The sequence below is a fragment of the Sinohyriopsis cumingii genome, chromosome 1 (genome assembly GCF_028554795.1).
Source record: "Sinohyriopsis cumingii isolate HCF-2022 chromosome 1, ASM2855479v2, whole genome shotgun sequence".
Classification (NCBI taxonomy): domain Eukaryota; kingdom Metazoa; phylum Mollusca; class Bivalvia; order Unionida; family Unionidae; genus Sinohyriopsis; species Sinohyriopsis cumingii.
Genome location: NC_142961.1, coordinates 74,229,791 through 74,248,810, shown reverse-complemented (window position 1 = coordinate 74,248,810; position 19,020 = coordinate 74,229,791). Strand labels below are relative to the sequence as shown.

At 38.7% G+C, this 19,020-nt stretch overlaps 1 protein-coding gene across 5 annotated transcripts in view; it reads right to left on the bottom strand.

Annotated features, from left to right (window-relative positions):
- The window catches only part of LOC149807126 (protein EFR3 homolog B-like), a 138,046-nt gene that overhangs the window by 74,955 nt on the left and 44,071 nt on the right, over window positions 1–19,020 (bottom strand). For all 5 annotated transcript variants that reach the window (XM_089962380.1, XM_089962388.1, XM_089962401.1 and 2 more), the window contains exon 13: window positions 5,923–6,095. In XM_089962380.1, the coding sequence (XP_089818506.1) occupies window positions 5,923–6,095 (173 nt within the window). The remainder of the gene's footprint in view (window positions 1–5,922; window positions 6,096–19,020) is intronic.

The following is a 19,020-nucleotide window of genomic DNA, read 5'->3' as shown; positions in this document are numbered from 1 at the left end:
GCTGCAGAATGTCTACCTTGTGTCTTTGGAGATGTCCATTGCAAAAGGAGTTCTTGATAATAAAGAGGGATCAATGAATGTGACTGCAGGCCCTCCGTGAGGACTTGTAAAATGCAATATGTCCTCAGGGCAGAGGTTTAGTTGTTTGCAAGAAGGATTCTGGCATGGAGACAACTGGGCCAAAATCATTCCTACTCTTCTTGCACATTGATGTCACATGCTTTTGAAAACTGAGTTAGAGCCAAAGAGGTTTTCTGGTGGAGAGTTTCATTCTTAGGCATATTGTAGATGCGTCCTTTCTGAGGTCCATTTTTGGAAATGAAGGTGGGACTCTTGATCACTGGACCTGCATGAGGCTTGCCTCCTCGGCAACCTGTTCTCTGCTCCCTTATATGGCCAAAGAATAGGAGGCTGGAAGACTAAGTCTGGAATCTAAGGGCTACATTTTGGTGACCTTTTAGCAACAAGGACAAGGATAGCAAGCCATCTCTCTCTGAAACCTGGAGCAGCAAATAAACCATGCATAAGACTGACTTTCATGTTTATCTCATCTGTCAGAGGAGGTCTCAGTCGTGGAATCTAGTTTATGCTCATTTTGTTGAAAGGTAGCCATGGAGACCTGATCAAGCACAGAACCATTAGCTACAATTCTATTAACTAGCTGTTGCATGTCTTTGAAGGATTTCTGGTCCACACATACAGAACGTGGCTTCAACGTGCATTGTCTTTGCTGATGCCAAAACAGTTGTATACAAAACCATTATGCGAGTTTTGAAGAGGAAAGTGAAGAAGAAATTAAACAATAGTCATTATTATGGGAATAAAAGCTTGTTTAATTTCTTGTCATGTAGCTGCCTCTCAAAGTAATGCAATTTGATTAGACTGTGGAAACTATAACTGAACCTTCCTAGTTAAAATGTCAACAGATGAAGAAATTCTAACAGTGGCCAAATGATGAAGAAGGAGGATGAGTGGAGGAAAACAGAACTCTGTTGGCTGCTGGAAGACATCTTCTATGGTGGCATGGAAGGCCAAATCTTCTGTACACATCATCAGATGAGGCTGAGAAGAGAGGGCCTGTGATAGTTCATCTTTGATGACAGTGGGGTGTTATTATCAAAGACTTACTTGGAGAAAGAAGGTCATCAAGGATAGTAAATGATGCAAAGAGCTGGTCCATATTATGAAACAGTAAACTTCAACTGATGTGTCTGAGCACTGTTGATACTCCAGGATGGGTACCAGGTATCTGAGAAAGTGAGACTGACATAACTGAAACAATGAGTTATGAGAGGACCCAAGATAGAATGTGCATGTGTGTGTGTGTGTGTGTGTGTGTGTGTGTGTGTGATTTTTAACGTAGCTTTAAAAAAATTTCAGTCATATCGCTACGATGTCTGCAGTGTGGCAGTTTATAGTGATGTCAAGCACTGGGCATCATGTCGCAGACATGTAGCATCATGTCCCACCCAGTCACATTATCCTGACACCAGGCCAACCAGTCCTAACACTAACCTCTTAGTGCTGAGCACCAAGCAAGGCAGCTGTTAGTACCATTTTTGTAAGTCTTTGGTATGACTCAGCCAGGGATTGAACCCACGACCTCTCACATCCGAGGCAGATGCTCTAACCACTAGGCCACCGGATGGTCCCCAAAATAGAATGACCCAGTGCCACAACTGGTATGGTACTGAATATTTTGAGTGGCTCAACAGTATGCCAGTATCAGTCATATTGTGCATTGTGAACAAGCCTGAGCAGCAAGTGGTGTGGTTGGATGTTCAACATTTTTACTACATGGATCAGGGATGGGGTATGTTGGGCAGGCAGATGATCATATCTAAGGTGTAAGTGGCAATAATGCTGCAACTTATGTGGAAGAGGTATGAGGCTAGCTAATGTCAGATCCTAGGGTCCAATATTTGTTATATCAGGAGAGATCACCAGAGATGATACCAGTATACTCTATGGTGTTCTTCAGGACTGGCTCAAACGGCCACCATACTACAACAGTACTGGCCTGGACATCTGTCTGGTGCTTGTATGACTCAAAAAGAATGGACGCTGACACTAGAAATGTGGGTTTCGCCTGTTGTGGCAAAGAATGACAGGCCTTCTCTATTTGTGTCTTCATGGTCTCAACTAATTGTGACATCAAAAAGTTCATTACCATGATGACATCATTTAGTTGAAAAAAGATCCAAGCTGGAGTGTAATAACTGAGGTCTATTAGAAGAGACATTAGGATGGCGCCAGCTTGCTTAAATTGTATGACAAAACGGACAGCTGAGATGCAAAATATTTGTTCTACAATAAGAATATAATGGAATTCAGTGGAAAAAATAAGATGCATACTCTCCATGCGATGAGAACACTCTTTAGATTGGTAAACCTGACAAAAATCATTAAACTGAAGGATGCTTGAATTGGTATGCTGACTAGGCATGAAAGAGAAGTACTACCTGATGAATGATAGGATTTAAAAACCAATCACTCTATCCAAGGAAAGACCAATCTGATTTGACTCATCCAGCTACAACAAATCAAAAGACATTCCTGAAAACTTTATTCCACTTAGGAGGACTGGATTTGTGAGGACAGAGAAGGACTCCTAACATAATATAATCGGGAAATGTATTTCAAAAAGAAACCATAAGAGGTGAAATTACCCTAAAGGCTTGCAGTTTTGAGAAAAGTAAAGACCACATTTATGAATTTCCAGTGGTTCTTAAATAAGAAATTTAAATAAATACACTTTCTGAAGACAAAGTGAGAATTTACTGAGCAAAAAATAGAAACCTTCCCCATATAATTCTGAATATTTTGTGAAGCATCATTTGAAGAAAGTGTACAACTTTAAACAATAATACAGTCATTAAGTTTTAAAAAACTGAAAGAATGTAAATATATCCAGCATACATGGATGCCTCCACCCGTATGGTATAATTGATGAAACTGGTTCAAGATGCAAAGGCAAACTTTCTATGGCCATCAGTGTCCTTATCTCGGTCAAATATTGCCAGAAAAAGGGTGGTGATCTTGTTGTTACTGATATCACTGGACAACAAATTTTTACAAAAGTCATGTTACTGAAATAAAATTAGTCAATTCTTATCAATTTTTATGTGCTGAACACGAATATGACAGTCAAATTGCAAAATTGGCTCTAGTTTTTTTGTAATCTGCAAGAAATTAATGTTTACATAACGAAATGCATTCCAATAGTAAAAGGTCAACTGTAATAGCCTACCTATAAAAAATCAAGTCATTGACTACATCTTAGATTTCTTCGCCTGTCTCTTGTACAGCTGTTCGGGAGCATCTCTGAGGAGTGTCCAGCAGTAGTCAGCCAGCATTGTAGTGGACCATTTTCCCTGGTATCTTTGTTCCATTGTTGCGATATCTTGATGAAAACGTTCGCCGTGTTCATCACTAACAATACCACAGTTGCTAGGAAAGAAATCCAAATGGGAATGAAGGAAGTGAATCTTTAGAGACATATTGCAGCCAAGTTTCTTATACTTCATCAACATGTCTTCTACTAGTTCCTTATAGTTTTCTGCCCTAACATTTCCGAGGAAGTTTGTAGAAACTAGGCGAAAAGCATTCCATGCTTGTTTCGCGTCACCTTCCAGCAAGTTGTTGAACCGGTCATCTTTGAAAAGCTCTCGAATCTGAGGACCCACAAAAACTCCCTCTTTAATCTTTGCTTCGCTGAGTCGAGGGAATTTTTCATGCAGGTATCGGAATGCTGGCAAAGTCCGGTCAATGGCTTTCACGAAGTTCTTCATCAAACCTAGTTTGATGTGAAGGGGTGGTAGCAAGATTTTCTGAGCCTCAACCAGAGCTGGGTGTTGGATATTCTTCTCTCCAATGGCTACATTCTGCCTGTGAGTCCATTCCTTCCTCATGTAGTGCATTTCCCTTGCTCGGCTATCCCACTCGCATAAGAAACACATGTATTTTGTATATCCTTGCTGCAGTCCCATTAAAAGGGCAACTACCTTCAAATCACCACAGAGGTGCCAGCTGTACTTGTTATACTCAATGGAATTCAGTAGCTGCCTTAAGTTATCGTATGTCTCTTTCATGTGGACAGCATACGCTACTGGAATAGATGGAAGAATGTTTCCATTGTGCAAAAGCACAGCCTTGAGACTCAGTTTCGAAGAGTCCACAAATAGTCTCCATTCTTGTGGGTCATGAGTGATTTTTAAAGCATTCATGAGGCCCTCAATATCGGAACAGAATATCAGATTACTTTCCTTTCTGAAGAAAGGCTCCAATTGCTGGTGGCGCTTTCGATATGCAGTAATTGTGACATCTTCTTCTAGAAGATTCCATTGTTGGAGTCTTGATCCTAGCAATTCTGCCTTGTTCTTTGATAAGTCCAAATCACGAATCAGGTCATTTAGTTCTTCCTGTGTTATTCTGTGTGGGGTTGATGATGCACCACAGTGAAAATCTGGATCACTGCATGCTGATGGACCAGGAGAAGAACAGGTCGACTCACCTTTGTCTTCGTCAGATGAATCAAGAGAATATTCTGCTGGAGGTTCTGGAATAGGAAGTCCCTCACCATGTGGAACTGGTCTCAATGCAGACGGAATGTTTGGGTAGACTATTCTCGACTTCTTTCGCTTCGTTATTCCGCCGGAAAGAGGAGGAACCAAGCAGAAGTAACAGTCATTTAGGTGGTTGCTTGGCTCTCTCCACACCATTGGGACTGCAAACGGCATTGATGACCTTTTGCAATTCAACCACTGTGAAAGCTGTGTTGTACATGTAGCACAGCATATATGCGGAGCCCAAGGCTTGTCTTGGTCACCAACCTTGCATCCGAAGTAAAGATGATATGCCTTCTTCACTTGAGAATTGATACTTTTCTTCTGGTTGGCAAATGTCACTTCCCCACAAATATAGCAAAAATTGTCCGCGGTATTAACACACTTTCGAGGCATTACTGTTCTTTATTGTACGTAAATGGATAAAATAATAAGTTTTATGTAACAGTAGCTTGAACTGTCTCGCACAACGTCTAAAATATTTTAAATGCTGAACCTATCTGATTGGGCTTTATATAGTACACTGCTTACGTCAGCTTCAGCAGCCACCTGGCATTAGTATAATAGGCCTACACATGTATAGTACACTGCTGACGTCAACTTACTTCAGCAGCCGCATGGCATTAGTATTGCATTGCATCAGAAAATGATGCAATCAACTGTGGATGATGTGAGCATGATGGTATTATGCAATGTTACATCATTATTCCGGATGTTGCTGCAGTCCTACTGGAGAAATTTACACAGTGAAACATAGAAAATGAGGTATATGAATATCTTCAAAACGAGAGCCAATACAAATTTTTCACGGTTATATTCGTGTTCGGCACACCAAAATACTACAGATTAGGGTCTTTTCAAGTCAGTAATGATTTCACTGTTGACCAGTGTATTTAGATGCTGCCACAATTTTGATTTCAATTCTTTAACTCCTTCTCAAGTTATTACATATAAATGAAATTTGTAACACATACACAAACAGGATGGACAAACATGGATAAGACTATAGCACCCACAATATATGGCAGGGCATGAAACATTATACAGTATTGTCTTTTCAAGAAAAAACCCATTTCACCAAAATATAATTTTACCATAAATGCACACAAGACTTGGTCCAAAAATTTTATTTTGATGACAATTTGTTGGGAAGTACCAGCCACTGATTGTGAGCCATTAAGTCAATCATCACTTTTCCGTCTTCAAAGGCAAGTTATCTATCTGCATGTCCCATTGAGACAAACACAGTGCACCACGAACTTTAATTGTCATATCTTATTTCCTTTTTGCCAAAGGATATATTTTACTGTATATTAAACAAATGGACCAGTAAAACTGTATTTAAAATGCCACTTACACAACATGTTTAAATTTAGGTGTGTTGTCATTTCTGTCTATGAGAGTGTGAAGAATCTGCTGAACAATGATTCTCATCCCTGGGTCATCCAAAAGGGACATCCTCAACAAGGGGTGCAGGAACTCTGGTGGGAAAGCATTGGCCATGCTGACAGTCTTGTACTTTGTAGCCACCTTTAAAAGATAAAAACGATTCTACAGAATTTTTGCCTGCTCAAATATGCATAATTCAAAAATCAAAATTAGTCACTGGAGCATGTGAATGGTACTCTTCCAGATAAATGGAGCCATGAAATTTGTTTATGGTATATGCATTAGTGTCTAGGACAGGGAGATAAATGAAACCAATGTTAACACAAAACCTTAATCTACATGTACTCACTAGCAATGTGCAAAAACGTTCAAAGCTCAGAAGATGCAGACACACGATTATTTAAATACTTCTGAGTTTTTAATTCCTGTAAAGTAAATTCAAGTATAAAAATAGCATGAGCCCAAGTGTACAGTGCAGTACTGTATTTCTATTTAACATGAAAAGCAAGTTGTTGTTGTTGTATGGCTTAACGCCATTTTTCAGCACATGATAGGCTATACATGGTGGCCAGTATTAATGGTAGAGGAAGAACCCAGGAAAACCCTGGAAAGAACCACCTACCCATGAGAAGCTACTGACAAGCTTTCTCACATACCCACATTGGTGAAAAGCAAGTTCAAGTAAGAATTATAGCATGAAAAGTGAGTTCATGTATAAATTATAGCACTGTATTTCTTTCATGCATGAAATATTAGTTCAAGTACAAAATATAGCATGAAAAGTTTTTGTTGTTATGGTTTTAATGCCATTTTTCAGTACATAATAGGCTATATATAGTGGCTAGCATATTTGATAGAGAAGGAACCTGGAAAATTCCTGGAAAGAATCAATGACCCATGTGAAGCTACTGGTAAGCTTTCTCCCATAACTACATATATCATTTAAAAAAGATTTTGTTTATCTGCTTACTATCTAATTATTATGATTGATGCTATTGGTTTGTATAAATAGGCCATAGAATGTGTTTTCCTCAGTGTGTTTTCTTTCAAACTAAGGTAAATTTTTAAGTAAATTATGTTTATCCAAGAATACTGACCCAATCACATCAAGTTAGGAATGATAGCCTGCTACATAACAAATCCAGTCCTATTAAAAGATGAAATTCATCGTTTCTTGTCTATTTCTAACAGACAAAAGGCAATAACTCTTGCCCAATACTTCCCCTCAGCAACACCAGGTGTAGCTAGTCTTTCACTGAGCAAGATACTAATGAGGATGGTTGCATGGTGGGGTGGTTGGGAGGATTTTTAAGTAATGTGATTGGGTATGTATTCTTGAAGAAACATAATTTACTTTAAAATTTGCTTTCTCCATCGAATATGGTCCCCAATCACACCACATTAGGAGATACCGAGCATCCAGCCTCTACCTTGGGTATCCTTCTAGGGATTCCCCCATTTGAACGATAACCTGTTCTCCTAATTACATAAGCAACACAGCCTGGGGTCACTTGATTGTGACCCATATCTACGGTTAAGATGAATTCTTACCTACAAAACTTCATTGGTGAATCCAGTGAAGCTAACAGGCTGTATTGATTAACTTTGATGGGTCTGGTGGCTGGCTGTGCTTCTGCCACAAGATTGGAATCAAGGTTTGCATCTGTGATGCTAAATCTCTATGATGAAGGCTCGAGAAGGTTGACTCTGCATGCCAGCCAATAAGCTTCTATTATATCTCAAACCAAAATGTTTCATTCAAATGTGAGCCATCAAAGCTTCGGAACAGTACCCTTCATGAGGCAATTCTTATCTGGTGAGAATGCATACAACCCACACCAGCTGTGAATCAAAGGCTTGAGGGGTGATATCTTATGTTCTGGCTCACACCATAAGGAGGAGGCATTTGTCAGAACTTGTCTCAGTGCATTTTGAGTAGTGCTTGAGAGCATGAACAGGATCTTCCATTGCTACTGTTCTGGACCTGTCTATGGAAGAGAGCAAGTGAGTGACACCTCTTTAGCCTGGTTGTGTCAAGAGAACCATCTGAATGGAAGTGAGTTCAGGTCGACATAAAGGGCATGCAGCTCATTTACCATGCATGCCAGAGCTAAAGTTATAAGGAACATGACCTGTATGATAGTGACTTTAGCGAAGTGTGGGTCTGAATGGATTCAAATCGAGCTATATTAAAACCCAGGATTGGTTCCATTTGGAAACAGAGCTAGACATTTTGGTCAATGTAGACCAAAAACGGCTAAAATATCCAACAGGTTGATGTCAGACCCAAAATCATGTCTGCCATGATGCCAGAATGTGTCCAATATCATGGGGCAGTAGCCATTGACAGAGACTGGGGTCAAAAAGCCAGAGAAAAAAAGTCAACCTACAAAAAGATTGAGGCATGTAGAGGGACAGTGTTGTTGGTATGAAACCAGTCCATGAAAACACAATATTTTCCCTCATATGATTTTCTCCACAATCGAAGGATTGAACTGTTTGTCTCACAAGCCTGTCCTTATAAGAGGATGGGCATGTAGAAGAAGAGATTGGTCTGAGCAAGGAAGGACCGACTGTGACCACGGATGCTGGAGAAGAAAGATTCAGGTTGGCTGGAATCTTCCTGGACAGATCTATCACTAGAACGAGTAGATCAGTGACCCTCGACTTGTCCCACTTGATATGGGCTATCAGAATCATCCTGCATTTCTGACCACGTAACTTCTGGATTATTTTTGGTATCAACACCATGGGAGAGGAGGCAAATACCCACAACCCCTCCCAAATGGCAAACAGTGCTTCCATGGCCCTAGCTTTTGGGTCTGGAACTGAAGAGACAAAGGTGATTAACTTGTGATTCCAGCTCCTTGCAAAGAGATTGGTCATCAGATGCCCCAAAGTGTGCATATCCCAGTGAAGATGATTGATGGACATTGTGTGTGAAGGACTTGTCCTCTTCTGGATAGAGTGTCGGCCAAAACAATGAGTCTGATGGGAACATGTCTGATTTGTATGTTGATATGTAAATTGTCACACCAACATAGAAATTGCCAAATCAGAACACACAGGTCGGGTGATTTGGTGCCTCCCTGTTTGAGGAAATAGCTCACCACCACAGAACTGTCAGATATAATAAGGACAGTTTTTATAGTTGATCTTTTCAGAAAAGAAAGGCATTAATGATAGCCATCATTTCTAGGATGTTGATATGTAGAGGATGTTCCTATGGTTCCCATGTGCCACTGATGGTAGAGAAGGCCAGCAATATGTGAGCAACACAACCATGCACACTTGTATCAGTGCATATTGTTATTTCCACCTGGGGCTTCTCCAGTGGGATTCCCATGGTCAGCCAAACTGTGTTGTACCAATGATGCAGGAATGATCAAATCTTGTGTGTGACCATGACTATTTGATCGAAGGCACCATGGTGCTCACAATGTCCCCATAAAAAAACTGGCCGAGCAGGATCAAATCCTCTGTCACACTGAACAAACCGAGGAGTTCCAAAAACTCTCTCTATTAAATTAAAGTCCTGTTGGAAACAGACTTGAGAGTTTGATGATTATGATTATGTGAACATGAGGAAGTCACACCAGACTGTGTTTGGTTAAGAATTCCATGTCCAGGTGGAAAAAATTCTGGGATGGATAGAGGTCTGACCTTTCCCACTTCACTAGAAAGCCTGGATGATCTAAAAGAGGAGATTATTCTGGCCTTTGGGATGAATAAAGCTTAGCATGTATTTCTTGAGAAAGTCATCCAGGTACACTGCTGTTCTTGTAGATGACGTCAATCAAACAGGGTGATGACGTAATGCATAATCTCGGCTAAAGTTCAAGTGCTAATGTTGAGGCCCAAGAGAGAATTTTAAACTGATAAACTGTGTCGTGGTATAAAAAATGGGTAAATTATTTAAGACAGAGTGGATAGTGATGTGAAAATATGTCTGTCATATAGAGATGGACAGCATATTTGTCCCATCAAAATAAGAGGCACATTGAACTCACCATCTCTACCTTGAATTTTGAGGAACAATGTATTGGTTGAGATGACTTAAGTAAATGATGGGTCACAACTTGCTGTTGGATTTCTGAAAAAGAAACAGTCTTGAATGAAATCCCAGGGATTGTGGTCTTTGCTTAAGCTCCACTGTCTGTTTTTTTATGAGTGACCGTATCTCTCACTGTAAAAAGGCATCCTTCTCCTGATCTGATTGTGCATCCATGAAGAGAGGAGGAGAGGGGAAGGTGTTGTTGATGAACAAAACCCAAAGTCCCTCCTAATGACCTGGATCACACCACCACCACCACTCTGTTCTGAAGGAATAGGGAGATCCAATGAGCTCAAAATACTGGTACACATGTAACTGAGAAGATTCTGTCCTTAGGGCGCTTAACAGTGGCAGGGGCTGAGAGTTTGAAAACACCCATGTAAGTTGTGCAGCAGCCTAAGCTGCCTGCCTCCGAACTTCCTCTATTCCTCCTCTAAAGCAACAGTGACCCAAACAGGGGCATCAGGAAGGGGAGGGTATGACAAGGTTTGAGCGACGTGGATCACAGACATATAACAGAAGTAAATTGGCTGAACACATCAAAGTATTGGCTATAGTATGGTGAGCAGACCTGGTCAATGAACCTAGAAATCCTGGCCATTACCTCAAAAAGTGTGCCTATTGCCGGGCTGCTCCACTACATCTGCAAGGTGCCAATGAGGACAAATCCAAAACTTAAGAGGGTGTAATGACATCCCAAACCAGCTTTAAACTCAGTCAATTCCATGGTCAGATCTGAGTATCATGTGACGGATAGTGGATTTGAAGGAGTTCTATCACACTCACAGTGCACTGAGGCCAAATATGAGTCTACTTACAGCTTTGGAGAAGAAATAACAGGTGATAAGAAGACTCAATTCCATCGCTATGAAAATATCACTTGCTCTCCCTTGTGGACAAGCAGTGAACATAAAAAAGTCCAGCACTGCCAGGATTGCTGGCTGGTTTGCTTGATTCCAGGGTCTATAAATGGTGTCTGTACAAATTTCATACTGTTAAAATTTTCTCATATGCGTTTCCATGGACCTTTATCCAGTGTAAATTCCCAATAATTAACACAAAGTATGCCTATTCACTTGAACAACTACAGCAAGAATAATTTGCAATCAACACATGCTTTCAGCATGCATATATCTTTAACTTCAGATTTTGTGAATATCAAAAGAAACATGTGAAAACTACTATACTAATCATTGCACAAAGTGCAAAGTCAATCTGGTTGCATGACCCCATAATTTTAAATTTCATCATTTCTTAAAAAATCTGTCAGTGGAGTCTGCTTCTTTGCCGCAAACTGTCGGCTTCTAGCAAAGTCAAGAATGCTTCTGAGTGCTCTACTGCCTATAATTCTTTTGGTGAGGGAGTTGGGGTGCCATCTTCATCATCATCATCATTGTCATCATCATCATTGTCATTAGCGTCACTGGTTTCAGGCTCTGGTTGTGCAGCTTCATTCTTCCCGCTGACATCTGCAACAAGTTCATCGTTTGAGATGTGCTCATATATGGGGCAGATCTCATCTGCTGAATACCAGTTGAGGATATTATGATGACTGTGCTTCTTCGGCTAAATGTACGTCGTCTTCAGTCAAACCTGTACATTCAGGCTTGTCATCATCACTATCATGGTGTGTAGATGACAATAAAGCTGGACCAAGACCCTTTATCCAGCATCATTCAATGCAATGTGTAGAGATAGCATCCCAGGCTTTCCCGCCAAGGTGACAGACTTCTTTCAAGTTCAGTGATGCCAGTGATGTGTCGAAGGAGGAGTTTTATCTGCTACCATCGACTCGATCATTTCATAACAATAGTTTTGCTTTAATACCGATATGATGCTTTGGTCCAGTGGCTGGATTTCAGACATAGTGTTCTATGTGAGATAAGAGACTTTAATCTTGCCGTCACAACTGACAAGATTTTCTGCTGGGGGTGGGCAGGGCAATTATCCAGCAGGAGGAGAGCTTTTTCCTCATGCTTGAGTTTTTGCAAATGAGCCTGATGGCTGGAATGAACGTTTTATGAAACCAGCCTTCAAATATGGAGCTATTCATCCGTGCATTCTTGCTGTTAGTGTATGCAAAGAGAAGGGCCTTCATATTAACATGATGAAAACATCTGGGAAACTTAACAATCATCAGAGGTCTGATTTTGTGGCTGCCAGACTTGTTGATACAAGAGAGTGACTTCGTCCTTCCTCTTCTTAAAGCCTTCTCGTTTGTGACTATCAGTCTTGGTTGTGAGGGTGTGATCGGGTAACATTTTCAAGCATAAACCAGTCTCATTGCAGTTATAAACTTGATCGGCTGTGTAGCAACCTGCCTCTAACAACTTTTTAAGCTCAGCTGGGTAGGAATTGACAGCCTCTTTATCAGCTGAGTAGATTTCCCCAGACCCAAAAACTTGGCTGATAGCATATCATTTCTTGAATCTGTCCAGCCAGCCATTACTCGCCTTAAATTTGGAATCATCTAAATTGATACAGCGATCAAATTTCTCTGCTTGAGCTTTCAGAATTGGGCCAGAAATGGGAACTCCTGAACGTTCCTGGACAAACCATTAGTACAATGGCTGAATCTAGGCTTTTGTCGTTAGTTAACTTAACCCTTTTATGCTGTAAACCAGTTTCCTCTTCGAGAATGTAGGGTAGACTACAGAGCTTTGCTTCTTCTGTTTCCAACCCTCACAGAGTGGACTCGCTAATTCCTAGATCTCTGACAAGCTGACTTTGCTGTTTGCCCTTCTTTAGTTGATCCAGAGTGTACAATTTCACTTGAGCAGAGAATGACTTGCGTTTGAGAACTTGCTTTTGCATAAAGGTAGAATATTTATATAAAAAATTGGAAATTAATAACGAGTTCATAAGCAAACACCATAAACATGTAAAACCCAAGAACTAAGTGCAGTGGGCCTGCAATGGTCACGAGTCACTTTTATAAAGTTTTTTAAGCTGAATGCATGTAAATTTCATACCCTTTCAATTTCCAGCTAATAAAACATACATTACTTACAGGTCAACTGATTGTGTTTAATAATACCGCCAAGTCCAGCAAACATGTTGGTGGCTTTCATTTTTTTAAATGTTTATTAAATTGTGAGAGTCTTTTATCAACCAACACATTGTCTGCTGCTTGGTTGTGTATGTAGTTAAAGAAGAAACACGTGTTGGCTATTGTTTGAGCAATGATTGTGTACAGGATTAATTGAAGACAATCAAAAAGACGACTTACTGGCTTTACTCACGGATCAGTAATAAGTAACATTTTGATAATGTTTATTTTGGCATAACACTTCAAGCACCTGGTGAAATTGTTAAATTTCAGAAGCCATGCCACTATCATATTATATTTGAATTCAAACGTGAACTCTTCCCCAGAATGATAATAAAACTTTGACACACTATTTTTGCACAATAAAAAAAATAAACAATTCCGGGTATGAGAAACATACAGTCATGTACATGTATTTAAAATTTCAGGAACCATGCCATGATAGTATTATATTCGAATTCATATGCGATCTCTTCCCAAAAATGATAATACATTTTTTATACACTATTTCACTTACTTTGAACAAAAACCATTTTTTCATGTGCGAATGAATATATGAAATTTCGGAAGCCATGCAACAAACGTGTTATATCCAAATTCAAGTTATTGCAGGGCGCGTTATAGTGGGGTCGCACTGTACCTGAAAAAAACAACAGTCATGGTAGACTTCCATGCTCTGAAGTTGCATGTATAGCATTCAGATGACAGTCTGCTTAAATGACATAAAAAGAGAAAGCAAAGCATAAATTAGTAATTCATCAAGTTGCTAACTCACTAATATATTCTCCAATACTAACAAAGGGATAAAAAAAGTCAATGTCACATTCAAAAACTTAAAGACTAAACTCATGCATTTCAAGCACTGAGTTGACCATTCATATGAAACCACACAAGAATGGGACAAATAAATTAGCAATGCAGCATATCAATAACTTGCTAAAACCAACTCCATTACAAATGGAGCAAGTGAAAAAGTAAAAGTCACGCCAACTGATAATGACCTAGCAGAGGTCAACGATAGCCTGGTGTGACATAGTCTTAAAAGAACAAAGTCACTAAAGGTGACAAAATTACTTAAATGGTAGAAATTATAAAAAGAAATTACACAGCCTGCAGCGGAATGAGTAAACCACACAATACATCCAAAAGGAACGCTGAATGATTAAATTAGAACACAAAAATGGCTTGAATTATTGGAGGATTTGATCAATAAAGCAGTAAAGCTAAAAACTAGTGACACCTGGCAAAGCCAAGGGGAGGTAATGGGCAAGAATTATTGCTCTGCCTCTATTTGAAATAGACAGGAATAGACAATTTTCATCTCTTTTAGAAGGGCTGGATAAACGAGGTAACAGGCTAATTTTCCTAACATAATGTGATTGGGGAATGTATTTGAAGGAGAAAATACTCTGGGCTTCATTAACCAGATATAGACTCAGTTTTTAAGCATTGCCAACAAAGACTTATAAAAACTATTCTAAAATCCTGATTCACTGAACTAATTTTCAATAGAGATAAATTTGTTACATATATGTATTTAAGTAGCTATAACTGTTATTTGTTTTTGCTCCTATGTCAGGATAATAACATTGTCAGAATAGAGTGTATGAATATGTGCCAGTACCTACCTTGAAGAAACAAGGAAAAGAATATAATACAGGGATATTATAAATAAGGGCTGTTCCATCTAAACAGACATGGTACCCAGGGAAGACAGTTTTTGAAAATACATGCTCGGGTACATTGATTTCACAGAGTTCATATTAAAATAAGAAGGAAATTCTAAATTGCATCTATGGATGAGTACCCTACATTAATAGTGCCTTTCCTGGGTCTTATGTATGTTTTACTGGAACAGCCCTAATAGAAAGTGTTTAAATATGGATTATCATTCATAATTCTAATGGACTAAGACCAAAGTTATAAAAGTTTCTCATTACTTAAATCATTCTTGCGATGAGAGTTTTCTTTCTATGTGGACCATCTGTAATTATTGATATAATCTGATGTGATTTAAGGAAGGAATGGACATTGTACAGTTATTCTCAATTTCAATGTTTTAAAAAAAGTTATTTTAATTTTAAGCACTCTTACACACACACACACATATTCTCTTATTATATGCTAATTTTTTTCTTCGTTAACTTGTCATTGTCAGAATCGTTCAGTATTTTTCGTTTCTGAACTCACGCGCAACTTCATATTGCACTCATAAAGGAACTACTTTCTATTGTAAACAAACAATAGACGCAGATTTGTTTCTGAATGAACTAAAGCAGATGTTTCGTGGACTGCCAAATACCAGCTGCTCTGTTACATTCTGCATTAACTTTTTTGATACAATGTTTTGGATTTAGGTGAGAGATGCCAGATTTCATAAAACTGCTGGGAACCTACAAATAAATGCAAGTGACAAGGCATAAACTGTCTTCTTTAGCTGGTAATAAGAATGGCAAAAAATATACTTAGTTTTACATCCTTTCTTAGTTCTGCAAATCCGAATTACATGAGCCATGTCATCAATTCTCAAGCTCGATTACACATTTTAAAGTTGTACTGTAATTTTGACTATATTCCATGTGCAATTATATCCTCTTTACAGCAATCAAAATGAAATAAACATTAAATTCCATAGTGTTTTTTGATAATTGCAATTGAAAGGCTTCATATTTTTCCCACAATATGATTTCAAATATTCAATGACAGAACAGAAACACACTTGCAGATGTCAACATGCTTGTCCAAAGCTATTTCAATCCGATGTATTTCATGTAGAATTTGCACAGATGAATCCAGTCCATAATGACAAAATTTCATAGAATCGACAAAAATACCAAAATCTATTCATTCCAGATCAAATGGAAAGTTGTTGCAACGTGCATTCATTCTGAATATGAATCTAAATTTCAATTTTAAGTAGACTAAAATGCCATTTTCTTCAAAAGTTATGTCTAGCATACAACTAAGTTCAAATGTATCTGGGCGGAGTTATGTGCGCATTAATAATGTTGTTGTTGTGTAATGATGAATCTGCGATTGTGTATTTAGTTTGGAATATGGCACACATTCGGTTACTTTGTTTCATGCAGTGTATTTTTATTTACATAATTAAGCCTTAGGTAGAATATAAAAATAAGCATATAATAAAAAGGTTACTGCATTTGTATGGGAAAATATGAACTCGTTTTGTCGGATGGGTATGCTGCACTCCCAAGGTCATGCAGTATTCCATCCAAAAAACTTGTTCATATCTTCCCATAAAAATGCAGTAACCTATAAATATTAACATTCTCTCTCTCTAAGTCACATAAGCATTTATAAAAGACATATTTTTTTGTGAATCACTCATTACTCTGAAAACATCTCAAAAACAAAAATTAAATTGGGACCCAAGGGTTCTGCTTTGAGGTGTTTCACTATTGATGTCAAATAAATACAAAGTATTCCCTCTCTTAGCTAGTCAGCTGAGATAAAAAAAACCAACAAATTCCACTATTTAGAAATGGTGCTTGGTAGAGGCAGTTAAAAAACACTGAAAACATGCATGATTGAAAACCAATGATTGATTGATTGATTGATTGATTTTTAACGGCGCATCAGCACTGTTAGGCTATTTAGCGCCAAACAAAGTGTTATTTGTATAATCTTTTAAAACTTATAAAAGGTCCTATATCGACCAGCGATATAAAAGAACAAATGGTTAAAATTAAAACAGTAAGATGGTAACGGTGCAAAATAAAGCTTCCCGATCAACAGGAGATGTAAATGTTGTATGTTAATGAAAAAAGATGAAAAGGTATTAAATAGGGATGGTATATATATTGCATAAAACTGCACAAGGTGATAGCATAAAAGTCAGAGTTTAGAGTAAATATTTATGGCTTTCAAGAACTCTATAATACGAGTGATGTTTATATTATCAGAAAGTTCTTTCATGTCATGCACAATGTAATAACGATCGCGTGTAGGTTGTAGGTCAAAGCACTCTATCATAAAGTACTTGACAGTGAATGGTTCATTGCAAGAAACTCACTCTGGTGGGTCTTCACCTTTTAGTATGTTGGTGTGGGTGATATAAGTATGACCAATTCGGATTCTTGCAATGACGACCTCCTCCCTACGAATGGTTCTGTAGGAAGGAGTCCATTCTCCTAGAGTTGGCTTGATTGCATGAAGTTTGTTATTCACGGCATCATTCCATGATGCCTGCCACTTCTGACGAAAGAACTTTCTGATACAAGGTTTAAAATCAGTATATAGTATTTTAAAATCAGATGGTTCTTGAGTAAGGGCCATTTTAGCAGCGCGATCTGCTTTTTCGTTACCTTTAATACCAATGTGGCTAGGTAACCAACAGTATATTATATTGTGGGAGACACTCAACTCGGCATTTTTTTATCAGTATGTTTTTCAATAATGGGTTCTCCAGTTTTCTATTGTGTAGTGACTGAAGTACTGATAGCGAGTCGGAGAAGATGATACTGTTTAAAATATGTTTCTTTTCTATATGTTGCAGAGCAAGGTCTATTGCTCTGATTTCGGCTGTAAAAATTGATGCTCCATTTGGTAAGCGAACTTGCGTTGTGTGATTTCCACAAACAAAGGCTGCAGCAGCCTTTTCCTCATCCTTTGATCCATCAGTGTAAATTCTGGTGTAGTTTTTAAATTTGGTGAGGAGTTCATGATAAGAGTTGTGGAAGATAGAAGGGTTTGTTTCGGATTTTTTCCCATCGTGTAGTGTAAAACGTACTTTTGGTTGTTTAATTAGCCAGGGTGGTGTTTCGGAGATGGACGTTTTCTGAATTTTAGAAAGACCTATATTTGTAGTGTCAAGGCTGGATGATATTCTAATGCCAAAGGAAGGTATGGCGTTTGGTTTATTTTCGTATAAAGTTTTGTATTTGGGTTGAAAAACAGCCGAAAAAGCAGGATTCTGAGGGTTTGATTTTAATTTGAGAGCATACTGTGCGGAAAGCATTTCTCTACGATGCGATAACGGTGGTTCATTCGCCTCAGCTAGGAGGCTTTCACACGGGGATGTTTTATATGCTCCCAGAGCCAGTCTTATTCCCTGGTGATGAATTGGATCAAGCATTTTAAGATATGACTTTCGGGCTGAACCATACACAACGCAACCATAGTCTAGTTTAGAGCGAATAAACGTTCTATATAAATTCAGGATGACTTTTCTATCAGCACCCCAGTCAGTGTGCGCTACTACTTTAAGTAGGTCAAGTGCTTTTAAGCATTTGGCTTTCAAGTTTTTTAGGTGTGGAATAAAAGTCAGTTTTTTGTCAAAGATAATACCCGAAAATTTTGTTTCCTCAACAACTGGAATAGGTGTTCCGTCCAGCGTGAGTTTAGGTTCTTCGTGGTGTCGTCGTAATTGACAGAAATGCATGCATACCGTTTTTGATTTCGAGAATTTGAAGCCGTTCATACTAGCCCAATTTTGAATCTTGTTGATATTTTGCTGTAGTTGTCTTTCAATTGTATGCTTGTGCTTTGACCGATAACATATGAGAAAATCATCAACATATAGTGAGCAATCCACACCAGGAGTCAAACACTTGGTGATGTTATTAATTTTGATATTGAAAAGTGTCACAGATAAAATACTGTCCTGGGGCACACCCATCTCTTGCTCGTGCAGATCTGAGAGAGTAGAGCCCACTGGTACCTTGAATTCTCTGTCGGAGAGGAAGTTGGATATGAAAGAGGGCAGACGGCCTTTTAGACCTAGATCGTGCAGGTCTTTTAGTATCCCGTACTTCCATGTTGTGTCATAGGCCTTTTCTAAATCAAAGAAAACCGCTACTAAATGTTCTTTCTTGATAAATGCATCGCGAATGAATGTTTCTAGCCTAACCAGATGATCGTTGGTGAACGTCCATAACGAAAGCCACTTTGGAAAGGAGATATTAAATTGTTGGTTTCCAGGTACCAAACAAGCCGAGAATTGA